Source organism: Scleropages formosus, chromosome 3 (assembly GCF_900964775.1).
Source record: "Scleropages formosus chromosome 3, fSclFor1.1, whole genome shotgun sequence".
Classification (NCBI taxonomy): Eukaryota; Metazoa; Chordata; class Actinopteri; order Osteoglossiformes; family Osteoglossidae; genus Scleropages; species Scleropages formosus.
Genome location: NC_041808.1, coordinates 2791167 through 2814977, shown reverse-complemented (window position 1 = coordinate 2814977; position 23811 = coordinate 2791167). Strand labels below are relative to the sequence as shown.

Below are 23811 nucleotides of genomic sequence, written 5' to 3'. Positions count from 1 at the left end.
TCAATACCTTGATCAGCGGTACTACAGCAGGAGGTGGGACTCGATCCAAGCTCTTTAAAGTTTAAGGTGGCTCCTTTACGACTATGCCGGTTCTTAGGGTCCAGCGGAGTCCCCTTGTGTCGATGTACAGCGATCCCGGAAACAGACCCCACCGCCGCGGTTACGCCAGCACTGCGGTCGAAGAGCGACGTGACCAGGACCGCTCTACACTAGATGTACAGGTATTCATTTGTCAGACACTTTTCTCCAAAGAAACAAACGTCTCATAGAAGATACAATGTGTTCATTAGCAAAAAGAGACACTTAGATGCAGATGCGAGATTCTTAAGTACAGTTAGTTTCTTTCCGCCATATGGACCAATGTTCAACGCTGTACGGGGGTCCCGGCTGTCGGAGAGCTGCAGTCACGGCAGCGACGGAGCCCGCGGCGTCGCCAAAAACTGCACCCCGTCCCCCGCGTTGCCGAGATGACCGCACCGGGAGCTCCGTTAAGATCACTCTGCGCTTCAAATGCGGTCCGGCATCTCAGACATACCTGTAACGAAGACGCCCGTTTCAAAACCGCACACATCACCGACTGAACTAGAGAACATTCTAGTTGACCGTATGAGCCCGGAGACCCCCCACCTGGCCTTGCACCTTGGCCCAGCGCACAACGGCGATTCCTCCCGACCGCAAAGGGACCCCCCGTCCAGTCGGTGCTTTCGAAATGACTGCTCCCCACAGCTGCCGTTGAGCGGTTAGCGGTCTGGTAAAAAGTTCAGTCGAAGTTAACGCCACCCGTCTAGCAACATGAAAAAGGCGGGGCCTCAGGAAGGGTGGGACCGCCACCCAGTGCACTGCTGCAATGGCTCCCTGGAGCTCTGCCTTACAAGGGGCGGAGTCACTTCCACACAGAGGAGGAACCAGGAGCGTGAACGTGTGACAATATGGTGAAGGCAGAAAGGGTCACACGGTCCCTGAACGGGACGAGGAAACACAAACAAAGACCTAGTCTGCAACCAACAGCGACCGTTCACACCCACAGGAGGTTCATAGGTAAATTCTGCAGTGCGTTAACCACCTAGACAGGAACTCAGAGTTTGGTAACTAGGTAAAGCACAACAAGCCCACTAATGGCTGACAGCATAGACCATCACATCCAGGAAACACACACACACACACACACACACACACACACACACACACACACACACACACACACACATCACTGTGCTGTTTCCAGTCTCGCCCCCACGAGAAAAAAGCTAAAAAGGATTTAGGATCTCTACTTTCAGTCAAAGAAAGGCAACCGTGTTGGTGGGACGTCCCATCGGGGTCTGTTTCACACACACACAACTCTTGACGCTCAGGCTCCACCCAACTACCAGGACGGCAAATACCTCCAAGCACCGCCCTAGACTCCACCCCAATCCCATATTCCTAAGCAGGAGGAGCTCGATGCCAAGCCAATCAACACGCAACGTTCTACTCGAAGCTCAACCCGGAGCCTTTGGAACCCGTAACGTTTCGGCGCCGGGAAGCTGGGGGATGGGAGGCGATCTACGTAAAGCATGTCGGGGAAACCCGAGAGGCAGCGACACCGCGCTGTTCCGAGACAGGTCAAAGCTCGAGGTCAAGTGGGCACTTAAAGGGGTGGCGGCTCACCTCCCACGGAACGAACCGGTCCACGTTGGGGAAAACCAAGGATCGGCAACCTGCAGCGGGTACGGAACCCCCGGCACTCCACGCCGTAATTACGTCCGTCAATAACCTCGTGCCCCCCGGATGTGGAAAGAGGGCGGCGGACAGCACCCCTCTCAGGACCTGGAGTTCACTGGCTGGGCAGAGACCCCACACCCTACCGCGACATCCCTTCGTTGGAAATACAGATGCGTTTGTGAGATACATGAGAAACATGAGCATCACCAGGGAAGCGGACAGTCCGGGGGGGGGGGGTTGAGATCAACCGGCGGGGAAGCAGCGCATGGTACCGGGGCCCGTTCATAAATAACAGCAGTGAGTAAAGGAGAGGGAAATACTCTGGTACACAAGTGCAAACACCCCCTCCCCGACACACACACACACACACACCTCAATTTTAAAGAAAACATCAAGTTGCCAAGGAAAAAAAAAAAAAAAAAAAAAAAACAGCAGTTAGAAGAAACGGAAGAACCGCGCGACGTTTAGTGTGAGAACACAGAGGCGTGTCCCTCGAGGCTCAGGATCGATGAGCAGATACGACCGCAGCACCCCCCGCCCCGAGGGGAAACTGTCCGAGTCACACTCCCAAACCGAAGAGGGTTCGATTGGTCTTCTCACAGCGCCCGCCTGCAGGGTTCTGCACATGCAATCGGGTACCGTTTCCTCACGCGTGCAGCATGCGGTAGCGTGCGCGACGCAACTTTCGGGACGGGGACGTGCTGCTCCGGCGGCCCGCAGACGGCAAGCGGACAGGAAGAGGAACTCCAAGGGGTCGGTAGGCACAGCAGCAGAGCCAGCAATTCAACGGGCCTTTGAACTCAAGAGCGAAAATTAATTTGGGATTTTAGTTCATATCCATTAGGGAGGGGGGAACCACTGTGGGAGCAACACCCCTCTCCTGCCCCTGTGGGCTGCCAGGTGTCAGGGCACCGCTGTCGCGGGCAACAGTCTCCTCGGGAGCGCAAGAGGGGAGGGGGAAGCTTCCTGCGGGCGGCTGGACTGCGATCGGTGCTTTCTGTAGTGGTCCCGCCTCCTCTGGACACATGGGCGGAGCCTAGACGGCAGGGAGCCCTCAGTCGCCCAGGATGACCTTAACGAAGGTGGCCACGTCGGTGTCTTTGGAGTCGTGGAGCGTGAAAAAGGGATGTTGCTGCAGAAAGACGCAACCGTGAGAATGTGGTACAAGAACAAGAACGCGCCGTTGGGGGGTGCTGTAACAGAACTTTTGCAAAGTTTATGTTAAAGCACTTTCATCAGCCACTGGGGGGGAGACTAGCTTTCAAACACTTGGACTCAGTCGCCCCCTAGTGGCTGTGCTAGGAACAGCGCCACCAATTCCCTCGCGCCGGACTCTAGCATGTTGGGACTCGGTACGAGACAACGTGGTGGCGGACGCCGGGAAACACTCACCATGAGTTCGGTGTAGTTTGGTCGCTCTTTGGCGTTCTTCTTCAAGCTGCAAACGAAAATTCGTTCCATCAGTTCGATCCCTCCTGAGCAAGAACCGCCAATTTTAAGGAGGACTCGGGAAGGCTGGGACCGCTCCCAATCAAAGGGATGTCAAATGACCATGCAACAATTCAGAGGAAAAGAAGCTCAAATAATGGTAGCAAAGGTGTCGAAGTGCTCGTCTGGCAGGGACAGGACCCCCCCCAAGTCAGCATCGCGGTTCCAAGTTCTCTCCAATAGGGGGAGCACTGGACAGACACAGGCAGTTGAGGCATGTTCACAGTTACTAACTTAACTGACTCATAATGTTAAGCTCCTTACAGTGATTTACTCATTTACACAGCATGGTAATTTACACTGTTCCAGCCCAAGGCGAGTACATTACCCAAGGGTACGACAGCAGGAGGTGGGATCTGAACCCCGTCCCCCGGAATGCAAGGCTGCACCCCAAAGCCCTGCACCGCAGCAATGCCTCCTGCCCACTGGGGTGGAGTGTGGACTGTGAGGGGGGCGAAAAGGCCCGCAGGAAGGGCCACTGCTCTGCCTACAGGCGCCGGTCCAGGAAAGACTTTTTTCAGGGAGTGGACGGAAACGCAGCGTGGGTCAGAGCGCTGCCCGTAAACGGTCGGCAGGAAGCTGATTCAACAGCTTGCGCTCGGCCCCGGGACCGAGAGCGATTCGTATGTTTAGGTTTCAACATGTAAACAGCCTTATGAACCCCACTGTGCGGGAATGCGGAGAGCGGTTGAGAAACAACACATTGGGCCGGAGAGGTTTTAAAAAAAAAAAAAAAAAAAAAAAAAAAAAAAAAGTATAACGACAGTTAAGGGCACAGGTGAGAGCACAGCAGGCCACCGGGGGTTGCTCCATCGGGGCGGGGCGCATACCACTGTGTAGTGAAGTCCACGAACTCGGGGGAGAAGCGGTCGGCGGGTAGCTGGGGTGACGGCTCCTCGACCACCTGCTTCAGCTGCTGGAAGGGCGTCCCCCACGAGTCGTACGGGAAGCGCAGGATGGCCAGCTCGATCTGGGGGGGGGGGGGGTTGGTCACAGAATCATGGTAAACATGGGCAACATTCGGTAAATTAACACACCCCCCAGTACCCGGCACCAGAGGTGTCAGTTTCTCTGGAAGCATCCTTTCACAGCTGTCCCATTCGGAAAGGAAAATCCCAGTGTTTCCACGGTAACGAGTTACACAATGACACACTCCACTGAGCCTCATCCTGTTACCAGAAAATTTCCCTGTTTGTTAAGGTGCAAACAACCCCCCCCCCTTAACATTAACTCCATTTTCTTCACTTTGTACAATGCATGTTTTTACGTTCGACCTGCGCTTACCGTCCCGGCCAACAGATGGCAGTAAAGAGCGCCGACACCAGAAGTCTGGGACCACGTTAATTCAACTCACTTCCACGGTGAGTACCGCTCGTGTGCGCTGTCCCCGAGCGTCAGTGATCAGTGACGAAGAGGTGAGCAGGGACACGCACGTTTGCGCAGTGAATCAGGAGTGTGTGGGGGGGGACCACATCGCTCGCATCTGCCAGGGGTCTGATGGGATAGGACTACATACCATGGTAATTCCTAAACTCCAGATGTCAGATTTCACATTGTAGCCCTTCTGGTTTGTCTCTGGGTTGATCCGCTCGGGCTGAAACACAAAACACACACAAATGGTGACCTGACAGTTTCAGCAATGAACGTCCACACCCCATCCCTACAATCAGCAGACGATCACTCAGCGTTTTTCATCCTCGGACCCGGTTCCGCCCTTCCCCTGCCCCGCCCACTCACTGCCATGTAGGGCTTGCAGCCGGCATCCATGGTCTTGGCGACGGAGTCTACAAGGTAGCCGCTGATGCCAAAGTCGCACATCTTCACCTGGCCCTGCGTGTTGATGAGCACGTTGGACGGCTTTACATCTACAAACACGGAGAGGGTCGTGAGTCACGGGTCCCAGCCCCTGGAGAGGGGGGGGGATGTGGAAGTAGGTTGGAAGACGCTTCTTGGGAACCACAAGACCTTACCTCTGTGTATCACCGACAGGTTGCTGTGCAAGTGCTCCAGGGCCTTCACAATCTACCGAAGAGAGAGAAGCGAGGAGAGACATTGGAGGCCCAGCACTCCACACGTCCCCCCCCACCCACCCACCCACGTCTCTCCTCCCGAAGCTCCATCAATAGCGCGTTGTTTTCCTTCTGAACCCTCAGTTCAGGAAAAGCGGCCGTGGTAATTGGAGGCATTCTCCCGTTAACTGTCATTATGAACAACAATGTAGACTCTGTGTGTGTATGTGTGTGTGTGAGAGAGTGTGAGAGAGAGAGAGAGAGAGAGAGAGACAGACAGAGGGAGTGTGTTGTCCATTTAGCAAGGAGCCATTGCAGATCTTCTGCTCAAGAAGCACCACATCAGCACTTCCCGTAGGTGGAAAGCGCATTTATTTGCTTGCGTTTTCCTGCGGCCCAGATGACAGAAGACAGGCCCAATGGACCAGGTTTCCGTTTAATGCTCTGGGGGGGGGCAAACAGGGCCACAGACGTGAAAAAAACTTATGACCAGCTGCCACTTTTATTATGGACAACTCAAAATTCATCACGAGTGGTGGCAGAAGTGGGATCATTGAGGCTGTTCACCTAAAACTCGCACTATTATTCCCACCCAATGAAGCAATGAAGAGCAGATTGGGGGGGGGTTGCGCTGTGACACTCACAGACACCGCTATCTTTCCCAGGATGTCTTCAGGGATGGTCATCCCCTTCTCGATGACCTGCTTGTAGAACTTGTCCAGAGATGTGTCCATCAGCTCCATGCAGATCCACACGTCACCCTGGCAACGCAGAAACTTTCCAGTTAGACCCCTGGTGAGTTCTTTTTGGGTGCGCGTGTGCGTCTCTGTCTCTGTCTCAGAGCAAGGGGCCCGCTGCATTCCGGACACGTGACTTCACCAACAGGAAGTGTTCCAAATGTGCAGCAGAGTGGGACATCCTGTGGGACATTCGCTCCGGAAAGAAGGTGGCACAATCACAAACTCTTCCACTTTACACACACCCTCCCCCCCCCACTCCCCGACCGACATCTGAGCGTGTGGCAGTATCGCCAGCAGGAGCTGGGATTGCTGCCCAAGGCGTTCCAGTGGGGGGGGGGGCTCAGCATTACAGACTATAGCGGAGACCTGACATGCGAGTGACAGTAATGTTGGCTGGTTGTTAACGGCAACCGTGTTTCGTTTACAAAACTTTTCTTTGCAACACCCTTCAAAGTGCATTACATTTGAAAGCCCAAGCAAGCAAAAATGAAAGTGTTCCAGTCAAGAAGAAAAAATATAATTATTTTTAACATAATTTATGTTAATTTAAAATGATGTGTGACATCAGTGAAAAATAACTAGTTGCCGTGATACAATGTCACTTCATCCGTGTTCACTGGCTGCATGTCCTTACGGTCCCTATAACACAGCACAGGGGGGTTTTTGACAGACGACGTGGTCACTGCAACGTTCGAGAAGCCTCCGTGAGGTGAGGAAGGGGGTCGGAAAGAGCAGCGGCGCAGAGGCTGACCTCGCGGAAGAGCGCGCCATAGAAGGTGACCGTGTAGAAGCAGTCCACTGTCCTCATGGAGATGTCCAGGTCCATCAGGAGCCTCTTCTGCTCCTGCGTGTTCACCGTGGCCCGGATGCGCTGACAAGAAAAGGGATGCGAGTTCACACGGTGCTGACGGACCCACCTGACCGCAGCCGAACTGACCCCCCCCCCTTCGCTCTGCCCCGCCCCACAGGACTCACCTTCACAGCCATGATGACGCCGCTGGGCACGTGGCGCATCTTGTCCACCACGCCGTAGGCGCCCCGGCCAAGTTCGCCGATCTGTTCCAGGTCATCGGCCTTGACCACAAAGTTCTGCAAAGGAGACCCACACGCCCGTTAGATCGGTTACATCGTTTCCCATCGATCGCCCTGCCTCATTGATAGCCAAGGCAGCCCAACCGTCGCGGCGCCAAGGCCGATTCAGACAGAAAGCGATGGACAGGAAACGAAACCCGTCTCTTCTGATGCCGCGGTTATTTTCAGTTCCGGGCGACTCAAACCTGAAACAAGAGAAAATTCCTCTCGCTGGAGGAGCTCAAAGTAAACACTTTTAGTGTGGAACGTTCCAGAACACCTTCAGCATCCAGTCTGGGTTCAGCGTGCAGAGAGGTTTCGAGAGGGAGGCGACCGTGAACCGCAAAGCAAACACTCTGTTACACTGCGCTCAATATGACTGACAGAATACAAATCAATTATTATTACTATATGATAATAATAATTCATTGTCTGCGTATCATCGATAATCTCTGGTGAAGTGCTGAATTGCAGGGATGTGGAGCCCATCCAGGAAGCAGTGATAATAATGAAGAATTATGGAAATAAAGCTGTTGGCCCTGAGAGTCAGGAGGATTCGAACCCTACCTTGTCCCCGATCGTCACGCAGGCTTTGGAGTCCAGATCTCGGGGGGGTCTGCAGAGGATAGAAAGACCTCACCGTTAGTTCAAATGTCACATGGGGCATCCTCGACGGCCACCAACGACAGCCGGGGAGCGGTAAACACGGTAAACACAGTAAACTGATCAGTGAGAGCAGAGGGAGCCTGGAGGTTACGAGGTCCGGTCTTCATACCAGGAGGTGGCAGTTTCCAGTCCCACTGGGACATTATTGCCACCAAGTGGTTACTGTTTCGGGTCACGAAGTGACTATGACCTACTGGCTGGGGGGGGGGGGGGGGGGGGGGGGGTCTTACGCTGGTGCCGCGGGGGGTTGTTCAAACACCTCCTTGGATAGCTTCAGTCCTGGCTTCTTCTTAACTGGAACAGGAGACACATGAGAGGGGAGGGTCACATGGCAGCCTTACAGCACCGGGTGGATAGGGGTTTGAATAACAGGAACAGTCAAAGCAAAAACAAGAGTGCAAAGTGAGCGAGGTAAAAATGGGGGGAGGGGGTTCAAAACTGTGGTCCAGTTACCAGTTTCAGACAAATGAATTTTGGAAAAGCCCTCACAGTGTGTCACGGGTTCCACACCCACTCGTCCTCAAATATACACCTCAATTCATTCATTTCTGTAAGCGACTTACAGACTTAAATCCTCTTTACACTGATTTACCCTTCTGGACAGCAGGGTCATTTTTACCATGTAAGTTCAGACTAAGTACCCTGATGAAGAGCATGACTGCAAAAGCTGGGATTTGAACCTGGGACCTGGGAATACAAGATGGCATGTCTACCCACTGCGCCACCTGCTGCCCCCCCGGGGTAGAGCATGGGCTTCAGGACTATGGCAGGAGGCGGGATTCGAACCTGCGACTTCCGAGTCCAAAGCACTCGAACCAGAGCAACTGGGAGCGGTGCGGTTAAGGAGCCAACCAGGAGGCTGCTGGTTCGGAGCCCACAAGGGTGTTTAACCCCAAACGCTCCATTAAGGCCTTTACCGTTACAAGATGCAAACAAACTTCTGACTCCCACTTCACTACGTTTTTGAACCGAGAAGCGAACCTGTCCAGCTCCTGCAACACCTGGGGTGTAACCTGCACTCCGCATACACGAAATGCACGATGGACAAGATCCATCACGACCCAGCGCTCCCGCTCGCCGTGCTCTGGAATTCCAAGTGGGGGGGGGGGGGTGGGGGTGTCACCGGAAACACGAGGCCGCAACTCATTGGACAAAAACGACGCACGTTGCAGAGGCCACGCCCACCTCCACCAAGCGTCCCGGCTGGAGCCGCGCACACATCGCACATCCGCTCGCGGTTGGCGTGCGTGTGACCGCGAAGGAGAGCGAAATGAACGGATTGTCTGCCCCCCCAACCCCCCTGCGGCGTTCACAGGAACTGCTGCGTTTCCGCGTCGCCTCCCGCGTTGCGCAATAAGCACTTCCTACTTTTTCACTTGTTATGAAAAGGACCGATTTACTTTTCACTGCGGTTCGCACCTCATTCACATTCGAACCCTGGCGCTCTGAGCGACACCCGAACCAAGGGAACCGAACCCCCCTGGGCAGCCGGTTGGCAGCGGTGCAAAGACCACCAGGCCTGCAGGACCAGGCCCACAATGACTACAACCTCAGCACTTTTCCAACACAATTCTGGACCCGGGGGGGGGGGGACAGAACAACCCCTGACCAGTGCGGTTCTTCTCAACCATTTTTTGTTATTAAAATGTTTAATTTGTATCTTGATCAAGGGCACTGCAGCAGCAGGTGGGATTCGAACCTGCAACCTCTGAGTCCACAAGCAGCAGCTTTAGCACTGCACCCCCTGATAATAAAGGCATTCAGGTCTAAAAGACTGCAACCTGTTCAGACTCACATTAACCGCACAAAACCGGTACAATCACCGCGGCCCAATGGCACGATCCAAGAAAATGCAAATTCCCAGGATCCAGCTCGCGTGCAAGCAGCGCTCCCACATGCAGCGACCGTTCACGTTCAACAGAAGAGGATGGAACACACGCTCGTACGCTTCCACGACCGCGTCGCATCAATCCCGTCACGGTCCAGCAACGGAAACCCCGGCCGTTCATCTTACAGCTTCTCGACTTGGAGCCGGACGTCTCTCTAACTCATTTTGTTCACAACCGCAAACGCTTTCACCACTAAGCGACGCTCGGGACAAGATTAATACAAACACACATAAGTGACATCACACTTTAGTAAAGTAAAAATGTGGTAACGCCAGACAATAATAAGGCAGCAGATGGTGAGGAACCTCTACTCGTGCTAATTGTCCATCAGTTCGCCCCATAACCCGACTGATCTCGACACCGTGGAACACAGGCTGTAAACACGTGGAAGCGAGTTGACTGGGGGCGGAGCGCCGCTCTGTTCTGCTGCCCTTTACTGACACCTACTGGCCGGACGGGGAAACACACCTCGTTCTTTCGCCCATCAACCGCCAGTGCGTTCGTTACCAAACACGTGACACGTGATCTGCTTTCCCGGGACGCCCTGGGTCCTGCGGCGTGGGTTCAGGTCCGCTCCAGTCCATTCCGGTTCGGTCCGGTCGGTGACCCGGTCCTGCCCACGCACGCAGAACGGTGAAGAAGCCAGGGCCATGCATGCCAATGAGAGCGGAGTCCTGGGTCGAGGTCCTTGTGCAGCTCACTTCCCATCATGCATTGTGCTCATTTCATCATGGCAAGGCAGCAAATGGGATGCAGACAAATTGCTTATTATTTTTATGATTACTACTACTGCTGCTGTCGTCTGTTTTCATATCGAGCTGCGTGGCGGTGCCGTGTTCCCGATGACACGCGAACACGCTGGTCAGCAGGCCACGGTTCCTCAACCACGCCACTCCCTGCTGGTAGCGCGCACCGCGCGCACCCCGCCCCCGGAACGCAGGTCCACAGGTGTCCGCGGGGAGGGGGAAAGAGGCGCCCTTCCGGCCCGGACGGGACGCTCCCGTGGGCTCGTGAGCGTCGGAGGCGCGCACGTCCGCATCAAGGGAAGTGCAGCTTTCACACACCCACGCAAAACCCACGCAACACCCACGCGCACACGACTCGCTCTGGGGACGCGCTTCGGAAACAGGCGAAAGGAACGCGCTCGCGTGCGTCGCGAAGGCCACGCGCAGAGCGCACGCAACCCCCTCCCCTCGCCCCGCCTCCGCTTTAACCGTTTGGTGGCACCTATTTTTAGCCACAGTTATCCCCCCCCCCCCGTGTCAGTGTTAGTGCCTGCAGGGACAAGACGCACGGGATGAGGCGCGTGCACGTGGGGGGGAAGAAACAAACAACTGCAAAAAGAAGAGCTGAGAGTAGCTGTGCACGAACCCGACAAAGAAACACACAAGTGAACGAGTTTCCAAATAATGCGCGCGCCCTGCCTGCAGCTCAAGTGCACGAGCGCGCTCGCAAACACACGGGACGCGCGACCGACTCCGCGATTCGATCGATGCGCTTAAACGTGCAGTAAAAGCGCTTTTCCAATCGGGACTCGCGGGAGGTTGGGGGAGGGGGAGTAAGGTTCCTGACTCTGCGAAAACGCGCGCGCACACAGACGCCTTGACTCCTGCAGGCTCGAGGCGCGTCCCGAACAGGAAATGCAACTGACCGTCCGAACGCACCAACCCCGAGCGTGCACGGCTCGTGCACGCGCCGCTGCAAGGCACCCCGCAGGGAGCGCACCCCCCCCCTTTCCAAGGCTGCACTGACTGCCGAAATGCTGCACGGCTCGTTCGCGCGCTCCTTACCTCCCTTGTGCGCGGGCGCCTCTCCTTTGCGCTGCTGGGGCGGGGGAGGGGAGCCGCCGAAGACTTTGCCTTCCTTCTCGCGCCCTCCCTCCATCGCGCTCGCGCGGAACTGCGGCTCGGCTTGCAGAACAGCGGAACGTGCAGCAACGTCTCGCGCCGCGAATCCTCATGCAACCGGAGCGCTCCGGCTTCGAGGCTGCAGGTGCGCGCGCGGGGCGCGGCGGTGGAGGTGCACGCCTTGCAGGGAACGCGCTGGGGCGGCGAGTCGTGCAGTTGCGCTGCAGGGAACGCGCAGCGCCTCTTACATGATGGGCCGAGGCTGGCAGCTCGACTCCAGCAGGCGCTCCGTCTTCCTCTTGCGCGGCTCGGCGGCGGTGGCCAAGGTGCGCCGGCGCTCTGCTGCCACCTGCAGGGCGGGAGGTGTAACTGCGCCTGAATCATGACGGGGGGGGGGGGCGTATCTCTCTGCGTACTCACCGTGTACAATATCCAGTAAACCACTGAAGCTGAACGCGCTATTTATATATTTTTAATTTAATATGTGTGGATAAAATTTATGTTTTTGGGATTTCATTAGCAGATTTTTAGTAGCCTTTGTTTTACCTGGCTACCTTGAGCACTTTTAACTGGTTTTTGATACTGATGATTATAATAATTTTTTAAATTTGTACGTGCTTTTTTAGTTTTATCTTATGTTTTGGGGGGTTTGGCAGTGTTTTACATTGTATTTTAGAAGAAGTATGTTATATGTTTTGGAGATGCATGTATGTGATATGATGTTTCAGGTAAGGCTGCTAATGGGAAGCGGTCCTTTCATGGTTTTGCTGCTCTGTGGAGGATGTAGATCAGTAGTATTTTTTTTCTGAAGCCAGTAAAGGGATTGTTGTTTTTCTTTGAGTTTTGAATATATGTTATTTATTGTATAGAGACTTATGTGATTTTACTGTGACAATGCATTTCATCTCTTAGTAAATTTTTTTTTCTTTTTGATTAACTGAAGGAACTGTAGTTGTTTTTTGAATTTAGATTTTAATTGTATGTAATATTAAATTACTTTATTCTAATAAACTTGAAGTCAAAGACAGTGACGGCAGAGCCTGTTCAACGGTCAACCTTTTGTTTGTTTCTCCACCAACAAACTGAAACACTTTCAATGGCCTCACTCGTCTGCGGGCTCAGATATAGGACTATGTCACCCAGCCTGCCAGGGCCTTGCCACCCAAAGCCAAAATTAAACCACCTGAACACGTGACCATAAGCGGTTCAGTCTCTCCAATAAAATGAAAGTGTCCTTAAGACGCGTTTTTCCAATAAGCCCTCATTGCACTGCTAATAAAAATCTCTGGTGTGTGTTTTCCAAAACGTTGCGTTAAGGTCAGAAACCTTATTAAAATGTACGGAAATGTTACGCACACTAGTTGACCGCGCTGGGTCACGTGGCCCTGCACGTACAGCGCACTGACCCATCATGTTCTTATTTTACAAACCGCCTAAACGCGCGTTGTTCGAGCATCTCTGCGCCTCCCCTCTTTGAACCATGGAATTTCATAACTGCGAAACATCCGTTTTAAGCCGCAAAGTTGCGAATTCAGGAAAACCCCGCAGCGACACTTCCACGTTCCGGCCACCAGGTGCCGCCAAAGCGCCGCGTCTCTCCGGCGAGTAGGAGCGCGAAGCGCAGAGCCGCGGAGCCGCGCAACGCCTGGGTGTGGTGACTTCGCACAGGTAGGAAGAGCAGGAGAGAAAACAGCGAGACCAGGAAGGATTAGTGATTAACAAGCTCAGCTCTGACTCAGCTCCCTCAGCCTAAACCACAACCATAAAGTGTTCACCAATGATCGCATGCATTCCTGATTGTTGTTGTTCATTCATTTAGCTTAATTTACATGTATTAATTATCTGATGCTTGTCTCCAAAGCTACTTACACTTATTTACACATTTGTACAGCCTGGTAATTTTACTGGAGCAATTTAGGGTAAGTACTTTACTCAAAGACACTAGAGCTGGAGGGGGGATTCAAACCTGTGACCTTTGGGCCCAAAGGCACCTTCCCTGTACTTTTAATAGCACTCATTTCAGAGAGTTACGACATCAAAGTTGAAAGTAAAACTGTTTTTTAGGTTTTATTCTTTTAATCTTCTGGATTTTATTTAAAATTTAAATGGAACGTACAGGAAGTACCTCTTCAGGTTATGATTGGCCCTGTGGGCCAAGTTTCCTGGAACGAGCGGGAAACTCGTCAGAAACATATAGGTTGTGTTGAATTTTAGACCGATTTTTTTTTTTTTTTGGATGTTTCTGGTGCTGGTGTGTGGATCGCAGCCCAGGAGGTGATGCACTCACGCATTCGCTGGCGACATCTCCTTGACCTGTCGGCCTTTTCGGGGCGCCAGGGATGCGTGAGAAAATGAGGATTTGAACTGAACGATGGAAGGTGATCCGTCCTTTAAATATAAGCATTTTGGCATCAGAATTTTCTTTTTAAAGCCATTGTTTGTGTTTGTACTGAAAGGGGCGAAATTCTCGCAGGGCTCATCGCTCCAACTCCCCGCCGACTTCCTGAACAAACTAGAACCGAGATGGATCTCAACCTCAGCGGGTCATGTTCCAGGAAACAAGTTCTCTGTTTAGCGTGAGAGCTGCAGTAGTCGCCAGGTTTGCGCGGAATCATAATTCTTGCTGAAAAGTATGGAAGATTCTCCCGCCAATTCCTGGCGCGCGTGCGCAGTACCGCACTCGGCCACCGGGTGGCGCTGCGGGACAAGAGAGCTGCGGTGGATGTGAACTGTGTGTTTGCATAAACAAAACAATCTGTTCTGTGAGTCAGTGTTCGCTCCAGCCCTTGCATGTGTGATCTCGCACTGCACGGAACGCGGCGAAACAGTTACCCCTCCCTTTCCGGCAGCGCACGTGAACACGAACCGGCGAACGCGACCGTTGCGTAACGGTTCTCCTGGCTCACGTTCTGAGTTTTGATTCGGCGTAGGACGTGTCCAATAGGCGACGGCTGCGCATGCATTCCTTCCGCTCCGAGCTCCTTGCTGGTCCCAGGTGTCGGCCCCCAAGGTGGGAAACGCACCTGACCCGACCGCCCAATGGATGTGGTCCACCTGAATGCTTTTGACCCTCAACCGTTCTTGTTTTCAGCTCAGAGCCCATTCACATATTTGCTTGAGGCCTGTTTCGGGGGGGCGCTTGACCGTGAACTCGACCTTTGGCGCGCTCGACCATGAACTTCCCAGCAAAGCAGCTCGGCGCTGAACAAGGGACCTTCGTGGGATGGACCGATATTCTTTTCCAAAATAACTCGCGAGGCTGATTCCATGGGTCACTGGTGCGGCACAGAGCCGCCGCCACCCGTGAGGAGGGTTTTGGAAAACGGACTTATGAACTATGGTAAAACCATAATGTAGCCCCTGTGAACCACATCAGCGGGAAATAAAAATACACCGATGATAAGGAGCATTAAACACACCGCCATGGTGCTCAGGGATGCCCCCCGCCACCACCACCACAGAGACCCCCTGGTGGCAACAGCACCTCCCCGTGCCTGGGACACGAACGCGTGTGGTAAAAGGGACCGAAATGTGGCGAAGTATCTGATCAGACCCGTGTCCCAGTGGGTAGCGGACCCCCGTGGGAAATTTGGCCAAAGTCCGTTTTAATAATAATTAATCACTGTTTTAACGACTGGTTTTTAACCCAATCATCAATATTACAAAATTATCAATAAGTGTTCTTCCAGGGCAGGGTTTCAGTGGTCTGGAGCCTATCCTGGAAACATAGGGTTCGAGGCAGGGTACGCACTGGATGGGGCACCAGTCCATCACAGGGAAATCACATGCTGTCGTTCACCAACACACACACACACACACACACACACACACAGTTTACTTGAAACACACATGTATCCACTGCACCACTGTGCCCCCCGTCTTCTAGACAGCAGGACGTACATACAATATTCATACAGTATTTTATTACCACTGATGTTTCCGTGAACAGCAACTCATGCCCCACACGCACGCACACACACACACACACACCCGGGAAGCATCCACCTGTGATGGATGGCAGTGCCGTTAGTGCGTCGCTATGCTAACCATTCTGTACACGCTGTCAAACATGTGGCCTGGGTGTCTCAGCAGGGCCGCGGCGGCGCACAAACGCACGGTGCCATCAATAATGTAGTGCCCCTCCCACCCGTACAGATTCCCTCGTTACGCAACAACACAGCAGTTCATAAGCTGCACACTTTTAATAAACCACACTGGTGCAATTCACCCTCACTTACCACCATTTACACCACGTCTCCGTAGTACAGTGATGAAATAATCCAACAGCATCGCAGTAGTGCAAAAGCATCATTATGAACTCTCATTGATCAGACACTTTGCTCCAAAGTGTCTTCACCATGTTTGGTCTGTACGTTAAGCTACTTACACTGATTTACCTTCTCATACAGCAGGGTATTTATTTATGTGTCAGCTCAGCTTGAGGACCTTAATCACAGGTACTGCAATAAGAGGTGGGATTTGAACCTGTGACCTTTAAGTCCAGAGGTAGCACCACTATACCACCTACTGCCCCTGCTGTAGCTGCATTTGTGTTATTTTATTAGAAATATATATTAATACACATAATATTATATATTACATATTATTATAATATAAATCTATTATGTGTATAATTTAAATAATATATACTTAATACATAATGTGTATAAATATTTATACACATTATGTATTAAGTATATATTATTTAAATTTTACTCAGTTGATATATGTAAGGTATAGTATTGTTAAATTATGTGTCTAATTTCAGTAATTTATACTCCATCCATCCATCCATCTTCCTCCGCTTTATCCGGGGCCGGGTCGCGGGGGCAGCAGTCCGAGCAGAGTACTCCAGACTTCCCTCTCCCCGCACACCTCCTCCAGTTCCTCTGGGGGAACCCCAAGGCGTTCCCAGGCCAGCCGGGAGACATAGTCTCGTAATTTATACTGAATACACTAATGTGTACACTTTACCCCGAATAGCCAGGGTGCCTGCAAGTCCCTTTTCCAGCTGGCACACACAAGGTAGTAATAATTAGTTTATTGAAAATATTAATATGAATAATCTGCTGCCTGTAGGGGACACAAAGAAGCTAGGAAACATGACTGTGTTGTTACCCTGAGGATGGACTGACGGACAGATGGACCTTTTGCCACTGCCTTCCTCATAAGGGCAAACACAAGGGTGAAGCCTCAGCCCAGGAAAGCCCAAGAAGTTCAAATCCGTGGCAGGCGGCAGCAAGAAGTTCTTTTTGAGAAACTGGACCGGCGATGACCCCACCCACTTGACCTCTGACCTCCTGACCTCAAGGTCACCAAACTGAGCCCTTGAGAAGGCGGACAGCCTGCAAACCCACCCCCCCATCCCCCGGCTCGCCTGGCTGCCCCCGGTCCCGCTTCCCCTGCACGCTCACACAAAGTAATGCGGCGTCTCGTGCGGCCCACACGGTCGCTGCGCTGCCGTCGCCATGGCGACGGTGCCCTCTCCCGGTATGTCAGCTGGAGAGGTTCCTCTTGCTCTGCGGTGTCTTTATTGCGGTGTATTTCACAGGCCGCTGCCCCCTCCCTGCTCTCCGCTCTGCTCCGCTGCCACCCCCTCTCCTCTCCTGGGGCAACACTAACCACCCCTTTAACAGTACTGGGGCTTCAGAACACAGTGAGGAGAACACAGAGCAGTTTACTTTAATTTACAGTGGTTACTGTGTTGATCAGCTGCTTCTGACAGTTGTCGAGTTGTGCGTGTCCCTGGTGTTACACAAGGTGGACCGACATGCCCAGGGTGCAGGAGCTCAGGAGCAGACGCAAGTGAACGTGGCAGGAGTTCGATGAGAGCCCTGCTCTGAGCCACAGGTAGAGCCCCTGTCACCACGGTACGCGCCACCTCAGCACTGTTTGCCTTCTCCTGTTTGCCCTTTGTCAGGCCTGTCACTCCCAGTCAGGTGGCACGGTTCAGGTGCCACGCTCTAGCCTGGGTTCGACAGGTGGGTGGGGTAGGGGAGTGCAAGAGAGAGGGAGAGGAGAGAGAGAGAGAGAGAGGACAAATATTAATATTACTCCACATTAATAAATACTGAACTTAGTGTCCAGAATATCACACCTGCTACTGCATTTACAGTGTCAGGACAAAGAAGAGAATGTGTGACACTGGCAGTAAAATGTGTACATAACTGTCAAAAGAAGAGGGACTAGGCTGGTGGCTGCTCCCCCCCCCCCCCCCCAGGCATTTCATTTAGTCATTTATTCATTTTTTACATTGTTCATTTATATATTCAGTGTAGGCATCTCTAGATTTACAAACTCGTTATGCCAAATTCTGGTGTAACGACTCTAAGCTTTTGATACACAACTTTTGAATTTATGGAACAAAAAACCAAATAACGAAATTAATCCAGAGAATGTCCAAAAAAAATTGAAAGCACAAACAGCTACAGGGACCAACTTACATTTGCATTTATTCATTAAGCAGACGCTTTTCTCCAAAGCAACTTCCAATGAACTCTATGTAGTGTTACCAGCCCACACACCTTATTCACCGCGGTGACTTACACTGCTAGATACACTACTTACACTAGGTCCTTCATCCATACATCAGTGGAACACACACATTCCCTCTGTCACTCACACACTACGGGGGAACCTGAACAGCAGGTTGTTGGACTTAATTCTATTTACACGTGAACACGTTATGTCACACTGCACATAGTGGCCTCCCATAAGCATTAGCTCCTACACCAACACCGGGCCGGATGTGGGGGACAGGTCAGTGGAACACACTCTGTCACTCACAAACTATGGGTAAACTTCAACAGCATGTCTTTGGACTGTGGGAGGAAACCAAAGCAACCCGTAGAAACCCACACAGACACAGGAAGAACAGGCAAATTCCACACAAATTGAGTGGGGATTGAACCCACATCCTCTTGAACCACACAGGCACTGTGAACAGCAGCGCTACTGGTGAATAAGGTGTGTGGGCTGATAACACTACATAGAGTTCATTGGAAGTTGCTTTGTATTATGACGAAGATGATGATGATGATTATTATTATTATTATTACTGGGGGGCACAGTGGCACAGTGGGTTTTGCCTGTACCTGCTGTGTGGTGGGTCTGGGGTTCAAGCCTCACTTGGGGTGCTCTTTGATGGACTAGTGTCCCATCCAGGGTCCTTCAGCCTAGTGATCTGTGTTGCTGGGTAGGCTCTAGCTCACTGTGACCCCCCCTTGAGACAAGGGGTTGTAGACATTGCAGCATTATTATTATCTTCTTATTAATTTTCATATAGGGGACAGCTGGTAGTGTGGTGGTTAGAGTTACTGTCTTTGGATCCAAAGGTTACAGGTTGAAGGTTGCAAGGCCCTTTCTGGATCGGGGCCTTGTTGTAGGGATCTCCAGAGCTATATCATAGGGAGCAGTATGCTCCTGGTAAGGCCTTCCATGGCGACCAGGTCTTGAGTGAAGATCCAGACTAACACAATCCAAAAAAACCCTATGACGAATGTAGAAAAGTCAACGTTTACCCTGCCCAGAATAGGGTGACCACGACCTAACCCTGGAACCAGGCCTGGGGGTAGTGTTTGTAGGTGAGCGCCTGGTGGCCAGGGAGCCCATGTAACCCAGCCGGGCTCAGCCCAAAAAGGCAACGTGGGGGGGCATGTGGGCCCACCACCTGCAAGGTCCAGCATGGGGGTCTGGTGCAATGCTTTTCAGGCAGCAGGAGGGAGTAGGGTGGCACATGGTGTCACGAACCCTCGCAACAGAAACTGGCTCTTGGGATGTGGAATGTAACCTCACTAGGGGGGAAGGAGCCAGAAATGGTGCAGGAGGTTGAGAGATACCAACTAGAGATTGTTGCACTCATCTTCACTCACAGTGTTGGCTCTGGAACCAATCTCCTTGATAGGGAGTGGTCTCCCCCCCTTTATTAACTCCAATTAAAAATGGAAAAATCATACAAATTCGCAATTCAACATCTCCAAATAAGACAACCACAACAGCAACACACAACTCAACATACTCAAAACACAAAAAATCATGCAAAGTTCAATGAAAACTCGAAAAAAAAAAACATTAAACACCAGTTAAAACATAAGGCACCAGTCTTGAGAACTTCGGTTCAGTTCATCTCCATCATTTCCAATAACCCAAAAACTCCACAACTAATGCATTCAGAAGCACAACTGCACACTATCAGCACTCCAAGAAGTCATCGGACTCCAACAAAGTACTCATGACTTTCAGTATCTACCATTAATATCGTATATTAAAATCACATTAAAATAAAAACCAAAATTAAATAGAATAAAACATTTTCAATGAGCAACAAGACTCTAAAAAGGTATTAAACATCTGCAAAGCTGGATCAGATGGCAGGGAAAACTGGTGGACAGACCCGGTAGACCCAAGCAAATAGTGAAGGTATGCTGGGAACGACTGTCGGAGGACCCTGTCCGGAATGATTTTAAATCCCACCTCCTTGAGAACTTATCCCATGTCCCGGAGGAGGTAGGGAACATGGAGTCTGAATGGATTCTGTTCAAATCCTTAATTGTGGAAGCAGCCAGGTGCAGCTGTTGCCAAAAACTTGTTGGTGCCAGTCACGGCGGCAACCCAAAAACCCGCTGGTGGACACCGGTGGTGAGTGAAGCTGTCAAGCTGAAGAAGGAGGCCTTTAGGGCCTGGTTGGCTCCGGGGACTCCTGATTCAGTGGATAGGTACTGGCAGGCAAAAAAAGCAGCAGCGGCTGTGGTTGCAGAAGCAAAATCTGGAGCATGGGAGGAGTTTGGAGAAGCCATGGAAAACGACTATCAGTCAGCTTCAAAGAGGTTCTGGAGAACCATCCAGCAGCTCAGGAGGGGTTGGAGGAGCTTTGCTCAAGCTGTGTTCAGCAAAGGTGGAGAAACTCTGACCTCAAATGAGGCATCATCAGGAAGTGGAAGGAACACTCTGAGGAACTCCTAAACTCGAGAGATATGCCTCCCTTACAGAAGTTAGGGCCAGAGGCTTCCAAGGTATCAGAGTCCATTTCCCTGGTGGAAGGCACTGAGGTAGTTGGAAAGCTCCACAGTGACAAACCACCGGGGGTGGATGAGATTTGCCCAGAACCACTGAAGGCCCTCGATGTTATGGGGCTGTCATGCCTGTACAATGTTGCATAGACCTCGGGGACAGTGCTTTTGGATTGGAAACTGGGCTGGTGGTCCCTCTCTTTAAGAAAGGGGACTGGAGAGAAGGTGCCAACTATCGGGGTATCACACTTCTCAGCCTCCCTGGAAAAGTCTATGCCAGGGTGCTGGAAAGGAAGCTCCAGGCAATAGTTGAACCTCAAATTGAAGAGGAACAATGCGGATTCCGTCCTGGCCGCGGAACAGTGGACCAGCTTTTTATCCTCTCGCAGATAATGGATGGGGCATTGGAGTTTGCTAATCCAGTCTACATGTGTTTTGTGGACTTGGAGAAGGCCTATGACCATGTTCCCTGGGAAATTCTGTGGGAGGTGCTTCGGAAGAATGGGGTGCTGGGACCACTGCTGTGGGCAGTTCAGTCTCTGTACATGTAGAGAGAGCTGTGTCCACATTCTCGGCATTAAGTCAAGCCTGTTCATTGTGGGTGTTGGACTCTGCCAAGGTTGTGCCTTGTCCCGTCTCCTGTTTGTGGTTTTCATGGACAGGATATCAAGGCGCAGTCGAAGTCAGGAGGGCATTCTATGTGGGGGCTGGAAGGTGATGTCTCTGCTTTTTGCGGATGATAATGTCCTTTTGGCACCGTCACCTGGATGCCTCCAGCACGCACAGTTTGCAGCTGAGTGTGAAGCAGTTGGTATGAGGATCAGTACCTCCAAGTCTCGGTCCATGGTTCTCTCACGGAAAAGGATGGCATGCCCCCTTCAGGTAAGGGGAGAGAATTTGCCCCAGGTGGAGGAGTTTAAATATTTTGGGGTCTTATTTACGAGTGAGGGGAGAAGGGAACATGAGATCGGCTGCAGGTTGGGAGCAGCGGCAGCAGTAATGTGGTCGCTGTACCGGACTCTAGTGGTGAAGGGGGAGCGGAGCCATAAGGCAAAGCTTTCTATTTACCGGTCGGTCTACATCCCTTCCCTTACCTATGGTCATGAACTCTGGATAATGACTAAAAGAATGAGATCACGGATACAAGCAGTTGAAATGAGTTTCTGCCACAGAGTGGTGGGACTCACTCTCCGTGACAGTGTGAGAAGTTCGACCATCCAGGAGGAACTCTGAGTGGAGCCGCTACTCCTTCACATTGAGAGGAACCAGCTGAAGTGTTCTGGGCATCTGGTAAGGATGCCCCTTGGGCACCTCCCTTTGGAGGTATACCAGGCACGGCTAACTGGGACGAGACCCCAAGGTCGGTCCAGGACCTTCAGGGAGAGATTAAATCTCCCAATTAGTCTGGGAGCGACTGGGGATCCCCTGGTTTGAGCTGGAGGAAGTCGCGAGGGACAGGGACGTCTGGGCTTCTCTGCTCTCCCTATTGCCACCATAACCCTAGAACAACTAAGCGGCCTAGAAAATGGATGGATGGATGCATGGTTGCAGGTTTGATCCACCCCCTTGGCTGTAGTACCCTTGAGCAAGGTACTTACCCTAAATTGCTCCTGTAAAATATTACCCAGCTGTGTAAATGGGTAAATGCTAATAACTGTAATTATTGTGGAGGCAATACGGTGGCACAGCAAGTAGCACTGCTGTGTCACACTGCTTGGGTGGTGTGAGAGGACATGAGTTCGATCCCCACTTAGTACCTACTCGAACGATGAACCTCGGTGCAGTAAGTGGTAGGTAACAAAGTAGGTTTGCTTGAGACTTTCGTGTCTGTAGCTATGTCTCCTTCTCGTAATGCATAAATTATACTTTTGCTGAGATGTACATCGCTTTGGACAAAAGCGTCTGCTAAATGAATAAATGTAAATGTAGTCAGTGTGGACTTTGCATGTTCTCATGTTCAAGTCGCTTTGGAGAAAAGCATCTGCTAAATATATTTGTTCTAGGGGTGCTACAGTGGCAGGGCTGTGGGTTCAAATCTGGCTCAGTCTATGTGGAGATTGCATTTTCTGCCTGTGTTCACTTGGGTTTCCTCCAGGCACTCTGGTTTCCTACCACAGTCCAAAGCATGTGTTTTGGGTGTCCTCCCGGAGACACCCAGAAATCCCCACAAGTCTAAGAGCCCCCCACCCCCCACTACCCATACCCTGACACCCTTCACCCAGTCACCTCCTTACCCTTCTTGTTGACCCCTGACCCCCTCCCCCCAGCAGATGCCGACCAGCTAAGCTCCACTCAACCACTCGAGGAAAATGACCAGGACCGGACCCTCAAGTGTAATGGCACTGCTGTTTACAACAGTCAGTAGAATACATGGACTTATCCGAGTGTAGAGAGGCCCTAGAGGACACAGCTGTGTGTGTGTATGTGTGTGTGTGTGTGTGTGTGTGTGTGTGTGTGTGTGTGTGTGTGTGTGTGTGTGTGTGTGCATGAGAGACCCGATTGTGCAGTCAGCAGTGAAACACATTTCCTGGGGCTCCCGGCTGATTGCAGCACAGCAGAGAAAGAGTCTCGGACCCGCCTCTTGTTCAGTACAGTTTTTCATCCCAAAGCAATGGCTGAACAATTTTATGAACAGCACTCTTTTGTAACAAATAATGAATGAATGAATGCATGAATGAATGAATGAATGAAAAATAAATAAAACATTAAAGTAAAAAATAGAGTATGGGAAACTCTCACTCTATCATGTTGCATTAAACATTTTCAAAGACCCTTCCAGAACCCCACCACGTGCATGCACACACACACACACACACACACACACACACACACACACACACACACACACACTGCTCTCTGTGCTCAGAGGCATCACAGACTGAGGAAGCTGGAATTTTTCATAATTTCTTATAAAGAAACTTTTCCATCAGGAGTTTCACCCCAGTACAGCAGCCAGGGACCCTCATCTAAAACATAAGGTATGTATGTGTGGAGCGGGGAGCATGGAGCCCAGGGAATGGACACCAGGGGACAAACAGCGCAATAGACACATGTGACCCCAGAAATGGAGGGGGCAGGCAGCGAATGACCCAGTGGGTGATCAGGAGAATGGCCTGTTGGGTATGAGGTTGAGACCTGGGGGGTCTCTGGGGTAGACAGTGACCAAAGTTCAGGGTCACAGAATGTGGGTAAGGAAGAGGCCATGACCCCCACTCCCCTGGCGGTTTGTACCCGTCTGTCATTCAAAACACTGCGGTCCGGTCCAGTTGCCCTCCCTCTGGACACCCCTGGGGGTGTCAGCTCACCCCAAGAGAACTGGACCGCTCCCTCTGTGGCACGGTCGCAGTGGAGAGAGAGCAAGAGAGAGGCAGCGACGGAGGGAGGGAGAGGTG

General features: G+C 51.8%; 1 protein-coding gene across 1 annotated transcript; it reads right to left on the bottom strand.

Moving 5' to 3' along the window:
* Positions 1-290: 290 nt before the first annotated feature.
* On the bottom strand, positions 291-11710 carry map2k6 (mitogen-activated protein kinase kinase 6). Its single transcript, XM_018736475.2, has 12 exons — positions 11355-11710; positions 7906-7969; positions 7577-7625; positions 6914-7027; positions 6690-6809; positions 5843-5959; positions 5160-5211; positions 4927-5054; positions 4706-4783; positions 4020-4159; positions 3094-3139; positions 291-2833 (listed from the first exon to the last, which is right to left on the bottom strand). The coding sequence occupies exons 1-12, from the start codon at positions 11446-11448 to the stop codon at positions 2756-2758; spliced, it is 1080 nt and encodes a 359-aa protein (XP_018591991.1). The 5' UTR covers positions 11449-11710; the 3' UTR covers positions 291-2755.
* Positions 11711-23811: the final 12101 nt, after the last annotated feature.